General features: G+C 42.0%; 1 protein-coding gene across 1 annotated transcript in view; it reads left to right on the plus strand.

Annotated features, from left to right (window-relative positions):
* The window catches only part of LOC308092231 (vomeronasal type-2 receptor 1-like), a gene marked incomplete at both ends in the record, with an annotated part of 17,896 nt that extends 13,080 nt beyond the window's left edge, over positions 1 to 4,816 (plus strand). The window contains 7 exons of the mRNA XM_080438075.1: positions 243 to 329; positions 589 to 858; positions 1,307 to 1,513; positions 2,223 to 2,498; positions 3,367 to 3,594; positions 3,692 to 3,815; positions 3,903 to 4,816. Coding sequence (XP_080294201.1) covers positions 243 to 329; positions 589 to 858; positions 1,307 to 1,513; positions 2,223 to 2,498; positions 3,367 to 3,594; positions 3,692 to 3,815; positions 3,903 to 4,816 — 2,106 coding nt within the window. The remainder of the gene's footprint in view (positions 1 to 242; positions 330 to 588; positions 859 to 1,306; positions 1,514 to 2,222; positions 2,499 to 3,366; positions 3,595 to 3,691; positions 3,816 to 3,902) is intronic.
* Between the last annotated feature and the right edge of the window lie 11,146 nt (positions 4,817 to 15,962).

Consider the following 15,962-nt stretch of genomic DNA (forward strand, 5'->3'; position numbering starts at 1 on the left):
ATTTGATTTTATTTACTTATTAATTTATTTTGTTAGCCCACTCAGGGCAGGATCTAACTTGCAACCCAGGCTTTTTGGACCATGCTGTGATGATCTTCTTATAATAAACATTGTCTTAAACCTTCACCCTGCATGGAGTGGCATTTCCTCTACGCTCTGCACTGCTCACATGCTCTGCTTTCAGGGATAATTTGACAACAAATGTAATATATTACAGAACAGATGTTTTGTGCCTTTTGCAGGTTAGTTACTATGCCATGTGCTCCTGTTTGAGTGACTGGAATCAGTTCCCATCATTCTTTAGAACTATCTCAAGTTCTGCATCCCAGGTGAACTTCTACAGACAAAATATCTGTTGGTATCAAGTAATACATGTTCCACACAATTGACAAAAACATCCCTCTATGCATTTAATTGATATTGCCTACACCTCTCTTTTGCTTGTGTGCATTAATGCTAGAGCTGAAGGTGTATCTTGACAGAGTCAAAAGAGAATGATTAGACCTTTTCCATTATGGAATCTGAGTAGGAGATTCACTGATGTACCAGTACGTAAATAATCTATCCCTCCATTCTTTATCGAATCAGGTGCGAGCTATGCTCCACATTATGTGGCGGTTTGGGTGGACCTGGGCAGGACTGCTGTTCAATGATGATGACTATGGCCGTGATGCTGCGCGAATCCTCCAGGCTGACCTAGCCGAGTCAGGTTTGGGGTGTCTGGCATATGTGGAGGTTGTGCCCTGGGATTATGACCCTGCTGAAATCCAGAGGATTGTCACTGTGATGAAGAAATCCACAGCTCGTGTGGTCTTTGAAATTGTATATGGGATCCATATGATTAAACTCATGGAGGAGGTTGGGGTTATGATACATGTTAATTTAAGAATTCATGATTATAAGGCATCCTAAATGAATCATATTGAAGTGAAGACATCCTGTCATATACACAAATGTTGTAATTTAATTACAAGCATTTTTTTAAATGAAATGTAATTGAATCCCTACCTTAGATGAATTAATTAATCAATCAATCTCTGCACAATAACCAAATAATCACACCATTCATACATATCACTGCTATAACTAACTGGAATATTGTTATGGTATTGTACTGCAATATGTATATTGTGTATACAGGCCGATTCTAAAAACACCTTCTAAATAATTTTTTTAATGCTTTTTTCACACACACACACACGCACGCACGCACGCACGCACGCACGCACGCACGCACGCACGCACGCACACACACACACACACACACACACACACACACACGCATTTTGATCAACACAATTAACAGGTGGCAAAGCAGAATGTGACAGGTCTGCAATGGATATCCGATGTGGGCTCAATGACAGCTACGGTACTCCAGACCCCTCAATTCATGCCTTACCTCAGAGGCACCCTGGGTCTTGCCATCCGTCGTGGAGAGATACCAGGTCTCAAAGACTTCTTGTTAAAAATACATCCTGACAATGACCCTGACAACAGTCATGAAAATACCTTAGTGAGTCTTTTTTTAAATGTTCTATTCAAGCTGCAATTTGAATCTGATGCCTATTTTTGGGCGGTGTAGCCGCCCCTATAAGTGGGGTTGGGACACCTCATTAGTATTAGTTTCCTGCACTGTGATTGGCCCACTTGGCCCACTTTCCTGTACTGTGATTGGCTGACTCTATTCAGCACTGTGATTGGCTAGCGAGACACATGATGACATTAATAACCTATAAATAGGATTTTTTTTGGAAGTGAGCTTCCATCACTATGATGACCACTGTGATGACCACACCGCCCACTTCACACTGGGTGTGATTTTTGGGCGGTGAAACCGCCCCTATAAGTGAGATTTGGAAAAATGTACATTTTCCTGCGCTGTGATCTGGGCCCAGGAAATTAGTAGAATTATCCTGCGCTGTGATTGGCCAATCACAGTCTATTCAGGACTGTGATTGGCCAGTGTCACATGACACATGTGCATAGCCCTATATAAGAAAGCATAACTTGAAAAAAACCAAAATTTGGTTTTTTTCAAGTTATGGTTTCGTCCATCATAAAGAGTGTTTCAATAAATGTATTTATCTTTTGTACATGATTGGTTGACTCCATTCAGTATTGTGATTAGCTAGCAAGACACCGCCCACTTCACACAGGGTGTGATTTTTAAATATTCACAAGGTAATATATTTCTGTTTTAAATCTTTGTTTTGTTTCTTCAGGTGAGGCAGTTTTGGGAGCACACATTTCAATGTAAATTTGCACCCCTTCCATCAGAGTGGGTGGATGCTGGTGGAGGGGTGTGTACTGGACAAGAGGATCTAGGAAGAGAAATAACTACCCTTTTGGATGTGTCTGACCTCAGGGTAGAGTATAATGTGTACAAGGCTGTGCATGCTCTGGCCCATGCCCTCCATGACATGTTGCAGTGTGTGCCAGGAAGAGGGCCTTTCAGTGGGCACAGCTGTGCCACTTTGCAGTCAATACAACCATGGCAGGTGTAATATCAATTCATAGTTTACCTGTTCATGTTTATAATTGGATTCTAATTTAGAATAATAATGAATATGTAAACATGACATTGTTTAAAAATATATAATAATAATAATAATAATAATAATAACATAAAAAATAAGGTATTATTAATGTTCTTATAATGATGTACAGTAATAGCAACTAATTTCCTGACCAGTGCTTATCACTGATAAGCACTTATCAGTGCTTATCACTGATAAGCACTGATAAATGCTTATCAGTGTCTGGGTCAATACAGTTAAGGCTGCAGCATACTCCAACCGAATAAGAACTTTTGCAAATCTTCCATGATAAATTTGCCTGGAGGTAGGTCCAGGTGGTAAAAACCACCTATGTGCACAATGCTTCAGTGGTTCGAGCTACGGAGTGAGCTGCGGTGTTGCTAGGAATACTCAGAGTGGGCGGGTCTAACATACAGAACTCAGAAATGAGCGTCGCAAGTATAAAATAGCCGAATGTGTTTGGGCATCGTTTGGAGTATGGAGTTGCAGCCTTGACACAGAAGCCTTTGGGGGGATACTTATTATGTTGAGGTACTGTACTGTACACTGGGACACAGCCTGGGACACCAAGGGCCCTATCTTGCCTTACCCCTTATTCCTAAACGTTTTTGATTTTTTTTACTATTTTGAAAAACATTTTAAAATAGTGATAATAGCTGATCTACAAGCTCACAACGTGTCGATGTAGATCGGCTATTTTCACTATTTTAAAACATTTTTCAAAATAGTAAAAAATGCCAAATAGGTTTAGGCATATGGGGTTTGGTGGTGCGCAAGATAGGGCCCCAAGTCTCTTACTCTTGGTAAATTTACTCATCACCATTTCTAGCTTGTGTATTACCTGGAAAAGATCAACTTCACCACATCATTTGGGGATCATGTAACATTTGATGAGAATGGTGATGCTTTACCAATCTATGATGTCATTAACTGGGTGTGGCTCCCTGATGGAAGCACAACGTTTAGCTATGTAGGTGTGTTCAAGAAGTCAGCCTCCGGAGATGAAGAACTCATCCTCGATGAAGACAGAATCTTCTGGAGCTTTGAATCCTCAAAGGTCATTCGAGCTTTCTAACATATACTGTAGCTAATGTCAACCTCATGATGTGAATGCATTTATTTTTTAAATTGCTCATTGTTACTTTCCTCTGTAGCCGACTCGGTCAGTGTGCAGTGAGAGCTGTCCCCCTGGATCCCGTGTGGCCAGAAGGAAAGGGGAACCTGTCTGCTGCTTTGACTGTCTTGCTTGCTCTGAGGGAGAGATCAGCAATGAGACAGGTAGGTTTACATTATGTAGCAACATGTACAATAGGTTATCTTTAGAATGATACTGTACTTACCTGTTGACCTTGCCCTCTTTGTTAGACTCTACAGAGTGCACCAGTTGTCCAGAGGACTTCTGGTCCAGTCCACAGCGTGACCACTGTGTCCCTAAGAGCATAGAGTTCCTCTCCTACCATGAGGCCCTGGGTATATCCTTGACAACCACCTCATTGCTAGGTACACTTATCTGTGCCATTGTCCTGGGAATCTTCATCTACCATAGAAGCACACCCATGGTACGTGCCAACAACTCAGAACTCAGCTTCCTTCTCTTGTTGTCACTCAAACTATGTTTTCTGTGTTCACTTCTGTTCATTGGCTATCCCAGGCTCTGGACTTGTCAACTGAGGCATGCAGCATTTGGGATCAGCTTTGTGCTGTGTGTCTCATGTATCCTGGTAAAGACTATGGTGGTGTTGGCTGTGTTCCACGCCTCCAAGCCTGGGGGTGCAGACCTTATGAAATGGTTTGGTACTATGCAGCAGAGAGGAACAGTTCTGGCTCTTACTGTCATCCAGGCAACAATATGCACTGCCTGGCTTGTGTCTGCCTCACCAACTCCTCATAAAAACACACAACATCAAAGTGATAAGATAGTCTTTGAGTGTGTGGTGGGATCGACAGTTGGTTTTGCAGTATTACTAGGTTATATTGGTTTACTGGCACTGCTCAGCTTCCTTCTTGCATTCATGGCAAGGAATCTTCCAGACAACTTCAATGAAGCCAAGTTAATCACTTTCAGCATGTTGATCTTCTGTGCCGTGTGGATAGCCTTCATCCCAGCATATATCAGCTCTCCAGGAAAATATGCAGATGTAGTGGAGGTTTTTGCTATTTTAGCATCTAGTTTTGGGATTTTGGTGGCACTTTTCGGACCAAAGTGCTATATAATCCTTTTGAAACCTGAGAGAAACACTAAGAAGTCCATCATGGGCCGAGGTGCCACCAAGTCATAGAAGCAGAAATTCAATGACACTAAATAATCTGTATATTTCATAACAAAAAGTGTTTATGAACATTTGATTGCTGATACCTTGTTAGTAGTAGATTCAGTTTTCTGCCAGACTAAACTATAACTAGTAATACATTCATAGATGTAAACATCTTTTATCTATCATGAATAAACGTTTGTGAAAAGTTGATTAACATGTCTTTGTTTTATGATTTTAGACCTATACATATATGGATGTAAGAAATAGCACCTCTTCACATGTGTGTCAAAGTACTATATTATAGGTAGGTATAAAGACAAATTGTTTATAGGTTTAAAATTGGCAAACATATTGTCTAACTGTATTGAAGGCCTCTGTTTTCAATGAATCAAAGCTGTTTTTTATTTATTTTTATATTCAAGAGTCCTGAAAATAATATGCTCTCTGTATGAGGGTTTCACAACACTGCCGACCAGCATGTACACATGTGGGCCATCCATGTTGATTTTGTTCTGCTATTTTTAAAGCATGTTTTCAACTGCTGGACCAACTCTAACCATATGCTCCTAGATCTGTTGAAACAACATGGAATGTAGCCTACATTGCTGCTCACCCCTCCCATACCCTTGTTTCCCACTATGGTGGATGATTAAGTGCAAGAAAAGCCCTTGTGACCATTTACTCTATGATGCATAGTGTAGGTAGGTTTATGCATATTCCCTAGGGAATTTGCTAATTCCGTGGGGGTTAGGGAACATCCGGTTCAAATTTCACCCGGTGTGAGTTTCGAGCCTATAACGAAAAACATCACATGGATGCACCTGGGACGTATCATCAGTGTTGTAGCCTGGGGTCATAGGATGTTTCGGGTCTCGCAACATACACCCTCCCCCAGGTGACCCAGCCAAGGTTGATCAAGCCTCGACTTACGTCCCAGTAGCTACCCACGGTCAGTCCTATAGGGCAAGACAGGGCCACTCAGTCCGCTTCTCCGGAAATACTCTGCCGGGACTCGGGGAGGCTCTGGCACGTGGAGGGACTAGGCTCTGTGGGTTGACTCCTGGCCGGGCTCCTCCTTCGTCTCACCAGGTCCAGGACCTGAGCGTTGCACCAGACTCCCCTGCTCCAAACATTTCATTCTGGTGTGATGGTGTCTTGGCCCGTGATGGTACTGCAATGACCACCATGGCCCGTGGTGGTACTGCAGGCTCCCTTGCGTCTTACTTGAATGGTCCTCCCAAAGGCCTCACCGTGGATTTGTTGGGCTTCTTCCTCACGGAAGACACAGACTGGGGCGCCAACCCAAACTGCTCCCGGATGCCGTCTATATTCCGGCTGTCACCCGACTCTCCGGTGGTCACCAATCTATTCCTGGTTGTCACGTAGTCTATAAATTCCTATGAGCCACTATAAATAGAATAACTATAACGAAAAACATCACATGGATGCACCTGGGACGTATCATCAGTGTTGTAGCCTGGGGTCATAGGATGTTTCGGGTCTCGCAACATACACCCTCCCCCAGGTGACCCAGCCAAGGTTGATCAAGCCTCGACTTACGTCCCAGTAGCTACCCACGGTCAGTCCTATAGGGCAAGACAGGGCCACTCAGTCCGCTTCTCCGGAAATACTCTGCCGGGACTCGGGGAGGCTCTGGCACGTGGAGGGACTAGGCTCTGTGGGTTGACTCCTGGCCGGGCTCCTCCTTCGTCTCACCAGGTCCAGGACCTGAGCGTTGCACCAGACTCCCCTGCTCCAAACATTTCATTCTGGTGTGATGGTGTCTTGGCCCGTGATGGTACTGCAATGACCACCATGGCCCGTGGTGGTACTGCAGGCTCCCTTGCGTCTTACTTGAATGGTCCTCCCAAAGGCCTCACCGTGGATTTGTTGGGCTTCTTCCTCACGGAAGACACAGACTGGGGCGCCAACCCAAACTGCTCCCGGATGCCGTCTATATTCCGGCTGTCACCCGACTCTCCGGTGGTCACCAATCTATTCCTGGTTGTCACGTAGTCTATAAATTCCTATGAGCCACTATAAATAGAATAACTATAACGAAAAACATCACATGGATGCACCTGGGACGTATCATCAGTGTTGTAGCCTGGGGTCATAGGATGTTTCGGGTCTCGCAACATACACCCTCCCCCAGGTGACCCAGCCAAGGTTGATCAAGCCTCGACTTACGTCCCAGTAGCTACCCACGGTCAGTCCTATAGGGCAAGACAGGGCCACTCAGTATATATATATATATATTCACTTCAAACTAAAATATGGCCTTAATTGGTTGAGACCCCAAAACAGGTCATCGCAGGTTATCTCTACATTGTCAAGACCTTAACTCAACTTTAGGCTAGCGGCCTGATAAATGTGCTGGTGGTTTCATCACACACACTGAACCGGGTGATGGACCTGTGATGAAATTCTGCAGTCTCCAGAGCCTTGGCAAGACGGTCAGGCCCACAACGGGACCTCTGTCTGTCTGTCTCTTTTTTAATATACATTATTTTCTAAAATCCATAATGCATTTCATGACCTACAGTGGGTGAATAGTTCCAATGTAGCACTGGTAAGATGGAGTTGTTGACACATTACAGGACACACCATTATTTTGATATGAAAGGTTCACTATGTTAAGCACTGCCCCTACTTCTGCCTCTGCCCAGATGAGTGAAGATTACGTAATGACGTAAGTTGGCACAGGGGATGGAATAGCACTGTATATAAAACGTAGCAACTGGACCAACAACCTGAGAAAGGGGTTAGATAGAGGAGGACAGTTATGAAGGCTTCTCTAGACATACACCTGCTTTCGTACCTGTACTTGACCTTAATTTTGGTCTGTTCCCTCTCTCCTTTGTCTTCCTCACCTTCCTCTTCTTGTGAGTTACAGGCACAGTTTAATCTCAACAGCATTGACAAGGCTGGGGACTTTATTTTGGGTGGGTTGTTTGATATCCACTCATCCTCTGTCTTCCCTGAGCTGTCTTTCACCTCTAAGCCACAGGAGTTCACTTGCTATGGGTGAGTATCACACATACAACACCAAGCAAGATAACAGGGAACTTGTTTTGATGTTGTGCATTCGTACAAAGATAAATATTCAAGGTTAAATTTGTATTTTGTGTGTTATTTTTTATATTCAAAGGTTCAGGTGGGCCCAGACCATAATAGTACAAATATATCATATTCATGGTTAAAGTGGCATTTTGTGTTAGTTTTAATATTGTAAGGTTCAGATGGGCCCAGGCCATGGCTTTTGCTATTACTGAGATCAACACAAACCCCAGCCTACTACCCAATGTGACTCTGGGATATAGTCTCTATGATGCCTGCTACACGCTTGGAGTAGCATTCCGTGCAGCATTGTCGATGTCCAGTGGGAGAGAGGAGATATTTCACCTGGATGAGAGCTGTGTTGGGTCTCCTCCAGTGCTTGGCATTGTGGGTGATCACTCATCACATTCTATTGCCATCTCTAGAATATTAGGTTTGTACAGAGTGCCCCTGGTAAGTTTCCAACTTGAAACCCCCTTTTCCATCACCAATTCTATATATATTTTACACACAGTATAGGTGGGGTGTTTTTTTTTGGGTTGTTTATTTACAAATCGTAATATTTTCAACTCGAAAGACATAGACCATGTTTTCTTGCTGTCAGATTTTTAATGGAGCATGAAGCAGGCTTTCAAAAGGCCGGAGCACAATGTATCTGTGTTAGTTCTATTCTCTACCCGAACCTGAGATAGGAATTATACGACCCTGAACCAGACTGATCTCGTGGTCAGATACTGTATGTCTTTTTGAAATACATAATAGGGGTGGGGAGTAAATGTTTTGGTGTGATATTCAGAATGTTATAAGTATTATAACATTGTAACATTAAATCTGATCTATCAATCACTGTCATCCATACATGATAACGTGATAACAATGTTATAATACAAAATACATTGCAACGTACACACAATGCATGTTCCTGTCCTGTAAGATCCTATATTTAATTCTGGATGGATTGGTGTATTTCACCAATTCTGTTCATTGGCTATCCCAGGCTCTGGACATGTCAGCTGAGGCATGCAGCATTGTGCTGTGTGTCTCTAGTATCCTTGTCTCTGTTTTTGTCATCAGTCAATCCAATTTGAAATGGAACATTCAGCTTTTTCTCGGCCTACATCACTCACTCTTAGTGAGCCCATTGAAGTGCTTTCAGGAGAGAGGGGGAGAAAGAGAGAGAGAGAGAGAGGGAGGGAGGGAGGGAGGGAGAGGGAGGGAGAGAGAGAGGTGTGTGATTATACAGCAAAAGCACAATTTTACTGTTTGTATTTGTAAATTATTTTATTGCAAGGATGTGTTACTCTTGGATGCCATGCCTTTTGAAACAGTGTGGCCTCTGTACCACTCAGCTCTGGACACCACATTGTCTATAAGCTCTGTGATTATAAGCTACAGTGTTTGATTTCAAAAAGCACATTCTGCTTCAATTGGTTTCTGAAATGGCCTTCAAATTGCAAAGGCTGCCACTGTGTGTTTTCAATAACTTCCCCATTTTTTGGAATGGTGAACAGAGGCAGGGCATCTCTTCATCTCGATGGTGTCCAGTGGAGCAGGGTGTAACCTTGTGAGCATGGAGTGGGATGTCACTGGTCTGCTCCTCTCACATGCCCTGCTTGCAGGGATAATTTGACAAATAATGTAGTATATTACAGAACATATTTTGTGCCTTTTGCAGGTTAGTTACTATGCCATGTGCTCCTGTCTCAGTGACTGGAATCAGTTCCCATCCTTCTTTAGAACTATCCCAAGTTCTGCATCGCAGGTGAATGTCTACAGACAAAAGATAATGGTATCAAGTAGTATAGTATGTTCACTTATGACAAAATATCCCTCTAGTGAGTGTACTCAATAATGCATATCACCTGTCATTTGTTTGTGTGTATTACTGCTGGAGCTGAAGGTGTATCTTGACAGTGTCAAAAGAAAATGATCAGAACATTTCCATTATGGAATTTATGTAGGAGATTCACTGATTTACCTTGTATCCCGCCATTCTTTATCCAATAAGATACGAGCTATGCTCCAGATTATGAGGCGGTTTGGATGGACCTGGGTAGGACTGCTGTATAATGATGATGACTATGGCCACGATGCTGCCCGAATCTTCCAATCTGACCTGGCCCAGTCTGGTTTGGGTTGTCTGGCATATGTGGAGGTTGTGCCTTGGAATGGTGACCCAGCTGAAATTCAAAGGATTGTCACTGTGATGAAGAAATCCACAGCTCGTGTTGTCATTGAATTAGTATATGGGATGAATGTAGTTCATCTGATGGAGGAGGTTAGGATTATGATACATACACAAAAATGTGTCAGAAAGGCATAAAAAAATCCAGGCAATCAAGGTGTATTTTATAAGTAAATGGCCCTCATTATATTTGGGCTAGAGACTTTAAAATACACCGCCGTCCGCCTTGATGACCTGACTAAAGAGATAATATGTACCGATTTGCGTGATGTTTGGACAACATTTGTAGGAGTAATATACTGTAGAAAACGTTGTTGCAAAAATCTGCCTCCTGGTGGCGCTATAATAGGACACTGTTGAAAGGGTGACATTTGTTCCTCAACGTAGAGCGAATGTGCGTGCAAAGTTTCACCACAATCACAACAATGATTTGCGGCATTTTGTTCAAAACGGGCCACTCCTACAAACTCCCCCTCATTATCATAACACAACAGGTGTGGGCATGAGGAGGAGGAGGGACTAGGACAGGTGGGTGGTGCTAAGGTGGTGGAGGAGGTGCTAAGGTGAGAACCAGGTATACTTAATGAACTGGAGGCGTGTCCACATAAAAACATAATTTTAATACTTTCTGTACACTTTTTTGAAAAAAATCTTCCTCCTAGTATAACCATAATACCTGATGATTATGTTTTGGGGGGGGGGGGAATCACTGAAAATCACGGCTTTAAGATGTCAATCTTAGCCTATCAGGATGGAATATGAAGAACAGATTAGTCTTGATCACATGACTCATGACTTGATCATGTGTACCAATTTGCGTGAAATTTGGATAAAATCTGAAGGAGTAATATCCAAAAATGTGTTTTACTTAAGTCTGCCTCCTGGTGGCGCTATAAAGGGCAGATGTGAAAAATGCAGGGCAAAGGTTTTTCCTTAACCTCTAGGGAGTGTACATACAAAGTTTTACACAGATCGCACAGTAATAGGTACGAATCGGTCCGTTATTGACACACGGACGGACGGACGGACAGACGGACGGAAGGACGGACGGCCAGGGTGCAACACATACTCTCTCACCATGCCTTTCGGCCTGGCGGAGACAATTAGGCCTACTCTGTGTCTCTTTGTTTCACTACACACTGAAGAAGGCGCAACCCGACACGTGTTGGTGTATTTTAATGTCTCTAGCCCAAATATAATAAAGGCCTTTTACTTAAATCCACCTTGAGTGCCTGGACCTGGATTCTTTATGCCTTTTTGAAAATATGTTTTCCTTTCTCTTGAAAATTAATTTAAATGTGCAGCAGTTGTGTATTTTTTTTACTTTTTGTTATTTTTAATTTTGCCTTTGATCTCAGTACTTTCTCTGCACAATAAACAAACTCAATTCACAAATCTCACTGCTGTAACTAATTGTGATATTGTTATAAAGATATTGTATTGCATTTGTCTTGACAGTTTATAGAACACTGAAAATTGTAGCTGTGCTCATTTGCCTTTAAAATATATACTAATATATTTCGTTCAACACAATCAACAGGTGGTAAAGCAGAATGTTACAGGTCTGCAATGGATATCCGATGTGGGTTGGATGACAGCTCACATACTCCAGACTCCTCACTTTATGCGATACCTGAACGGTATTCTGGGTCTTGCCATCCATCGTGGAGAGATACCAGGTTTCAAAGACTTCTTGATAAAAATACATCCTGACAATGACCCTGACAACAGCCATGAAAACATCTTAGTGAGTCTTTTGTTTAATTTAGTATTTAAGCTTCAATTTCAATTTCAAACTGACAAAGGTTTTTTAAATATTCACAAGGTAGAATATTTAAGCTTAAACATCATTGTGTTTCTTCAGGTGAGGCAGTTTTGGGAGAACACATTTGAGTGTAAATTTGCGCCACTTCCATCAGAGTGGGTGGATGCTGGTGGAGGGGTATGTACTGGACAAGAGGATCTGGGAACAGCAGAAACAGCCCTTTTGGATGTGTCTAACCTCAGGACAGAGTATAATGTGTACAAGGCTGTGTATGCACTGGCCCATGCCCTCCATGACATGTTGCAATGTGTGCCAGGGAGAGGGCCTTTCAGTGAACACAGCTGTGCCAGTTTACAGACAATACAGCCATGGCAGGTGTATTATCAATTCACAGTTCACATGTTATACATGTATGTGCATAACACATACATATATTTGTGATTTATAGTAATACTAACTGCTTGACAGTAAATGTTTATCAGTGTTTGTAGTAATAATACAGTGTTGAAGTCTGACCCTTATCTGACCCTTGCTGATTGGTCAAAACTATGCAGTCAATAAACACAAACATGCAGAAATAATTTCTATTTCAAAATGTACTCTGAGTTTACAGAAAACAGATTACAGTCACCATGAATGATTGAGTACAGTCTGTCTCTAAACACAGTTCATTGAACATGAGCTGGAGCCGAGCCGGGGTGGACTCCCATGGTCGACTGTCTGTATGTTCTCTTCCTTTATACTATTCACACAGCGCCTACTTCTGGGATGGGCTTTACTTCAAGCCAGCCAAAGTGTGTTTAAATCCATTATTCCATATTTGACCAATTGGAGCCTAAGAAGTTTTTGCTTACCATGGCAAAATGCTATTATTGTCAATTCTATCTCTCGTGCAACTACTTAATGAATGCATGCATGTGTGTGTGAGCAACCGGCCCTCCCCTTTCTGATCTCTTAGCATGGTCTTATTTATATATAGCAACATTTTCCGATCACCCGGTTTCACAGAGATCTCATTCCTCTTAGGATCTATCTCTCTTCGATTTAATTTAATGACACTGTTACACAGAAGCCTTTTTATTACAATCGAAGTAGATGTAATGCTAAAAAAAACGTAATGCACCTTTATTCTAATCTGGCTCCGCCAGATGCAAAAAGCTTGCTTCACACACCGCCCCCATCTGGCGGAGTCAGGTTACCTTTGTTCCAGATGTGCAAATGTCCCCTTTTAATGTCCAGATAGTGAATGCTTGTTGAATTCATGTTTATGTTTTGTGCTGAATAGTTACAACAACAGTCCCTGCAAATGTAACTATTTAGTATATTGTATACAGTAGCAATATGTAATCTTTCTTACTATTCATACTTTTGCTTATCACCATTTCTAGCTTTTGTATTACCTGGAAAAGATCAACTTCACAACATCATTTGGGGATCTTGTAACATTTGATGAGAATGGTGATGCTCTACCAATCTATGATGTCATGAACTGGTTGTGGCTCCCTGAAGGAAGCGTAAAGGTTCACAATGTAGGTGTGTTCAAGAAGTCAGCCTCCGGAGATGAAGAACTCATCCTTGATGAAGACAAAATCTTCTGGAGTTTTGAATCCACAAAGGTCACTTTTTCTAAAATAACTAATGTTGAGCTCATCCATGATGTGAATGTAATTTAGTTTAGACTGAAATTGATCGTTGTTACTTTCCTCTGTAGCCTCCTCGGTCAGTGTGCAGTGAGAGCTGTTCCCCTGGAACCCGTGTGGCCAGAAGGAAAGGTCAACCTGTCTGCTGCTTTGACTGCATTGCTTGCTCTGAGGGAGAAATCAGCAATGCGACTGGTAGGTTTACATTATATAGCTATGTATAATGAGTTGCGCCGTGCTGGGATCTAACCCCAGTCTCCCACTCGGCAAACCGACGCACAACCTACTGTGCCAATAGAGCTGCCCGATTGGCAGAGTTGTTGTGGCCGGGTCTTGTCTGGGGCACTACATATGTACAGTAGTTATCTTTAGGACGATAATGCACTTGTCTGTCCCTTTAACCTTGCCCTCTTTGTTAGACTCTACAAAGTGCACCAGTTGTCCAGAGGACTTCTGGTCCACTCCCCAGCGTGACCACTGTGTCCCTAAGAGCATGGAGTTCCTCTCCTACCATGAGGCCCTGGGTGTCTCCTTGACCTGCATCTCATTGCTAGGCACACTTATCTGTGCCATTGTCCTTGGAATCTTCATCTATCATCGAAGCACACCCATGGTACGTGCCAACAACTCAGAACTCAGCTTCCTTCTCTTGTTGTCACTCAAACTATGTTTTCTGTGTTCACTTCTGTTCATTGGCCATCCCAGGCTCTGGACATGTCAGTTAAAGCTAACTCCAGACCAATCCTAGTCGGCCCGATTTTGGCCCGACTTGGCGTCGGGAAGCGTCGTCCAGTCGGTTAGGGGTCCGTCGGGGGGTCCGTCGGGGGGTCCGTCGGGACCTTTTCGGCCGACCCAGAGCCGACCGAACATGTTCAGCTTTTTAGCCGACTGGCAGAGCAGTGGCAGTGACAACAAAGGGCTGTCGGTGTTGCCAGATTATGTGAGAGAAACAAGCGACCATGTCTATGAAAACCTACATTCACTGTTTCTCGTTGTTGCTCCCAGAGAGAGAGAGAGATTGATTGATTTGACCTACTTTTGTGCAGTTTTGGTGCGCAACACAACCCTCGTTTAAGTGAATTGCTTTCACCTGCTGCTGCTGTGTGGAGCGCAGTGGTGGAAAAAGTACTCAAATGTTTTACTTAAGTAAAAGTATCAATACTGCAATGTAGAAGTACTCCGTTACAAGTAAAAGTCCCGAATTAAAAATGTACTTGAGTAAAAGTACAAAAGTATTGGTATCAAAATGTACTTAAAGTACCAAAAGTAAAAGTACTCAAATGTTTGAAAATAGCAGATCTACAAGCTCACAACGCGTCGCTTCGCGACGTGTTGTGAGCTTGTAGATCGGCTATTTTCAAATAGCCTAGGTATAAAATAGAGCTAAAGTGGTTACTGTATGTTTTATAATGTAATAATTTATATCTGCAAAGTAACTAATAACTAAAGTTTTCAAATAATTGTAGTGGAGTAAAAGTAGAATATTTTCCTCAGAGATGTATGGAGTAGAAGTAAAAGTACTGAAAATTAGAAATACTCCAGTAAAGTAAAAAATCCTCAAAAGTGTACTTAAGTACAGTACTTGAGTAAATGTACTTAGTTACTTTACACCACTGGCGGAGTGTGCGCTACAGGGCATATCTCCGCCAAGCCAGGGTGACCTACCCAGGCTCATGAAATTCATATGCAGGCATAGTAGCCAATTAGAATGAAATCTGCAAAAACGGACTCATATACTGATACAGAACCATATATTGGCTATATATTATGGCTGTCGGGTGGAAATCTTGTATGTTCCTTTTTTATTATTATTTAAAAACAATTTAAAATCGTGAAAATAGCCAATCTACAAGCTGTAATTATTAATAATTAAGAAATACTATATTTTAAAGAGTGAAAAATCAACTAAAGTCATTATTAGTGCAAGTTCATTCACATTTCATTTGAATGAAAATAACTTGTGGGTAAAATACATTCTGTGAATCTAATGTGATTAATGTGACCCCTACAGTCAGTGAAGTCCAGGGCTGAATGTGACATATTGAGACCTATATAACTAAATATTGGTCATTTGCCAACACATTATTTTGTGAAATAAATGGGTTATATTTCACAGATAGTTATACTATTCTTATAATATATTAAAATACAATGATCCTTAACCTTCAAGTTAAATGCATTATTTCCGTGGACTTAAAAATCATTTTTGAACTTAAAAATCATTATTTTTTTGGATGGCCTTCCTGCCCTGGCAGGAAGACCGGGCAGGGCCCTTGTGCCCTCCAAAACATTACAACACCAAAGGCCAAGTGGCCTTGCCCCTAAAATGACGAAATTCCAGGCTTGAATGCAATAGATGTACTCTGAGTCTGTTACAAGTAAAAGTCCAGAATTCAACATTTACTTGAGTAAAAGTACTAAAGTATTGGTATAAAAATGTACTTAAAGTACCAAAAGTAAAACTACAAAAATGTTTGAAAATAGCAGATCTACAAGCTCAGAACGCGTGCATCGCAACAC

The sequence above is a fragment of the Gymnoscopelus braueri genome, assembly GCF_963280865.1.
Source record: "Gymnoscopelus braueri genome assembly, chromosome: 9".
NCBI classification, from domain to species: domain Eukaryota; kingdom Metazoa; phylum Chordata; class Actinopteri; order Myctophiformes; family Myctophidae; genus Gymnoscopelus; species Gymnoscopelus braueri.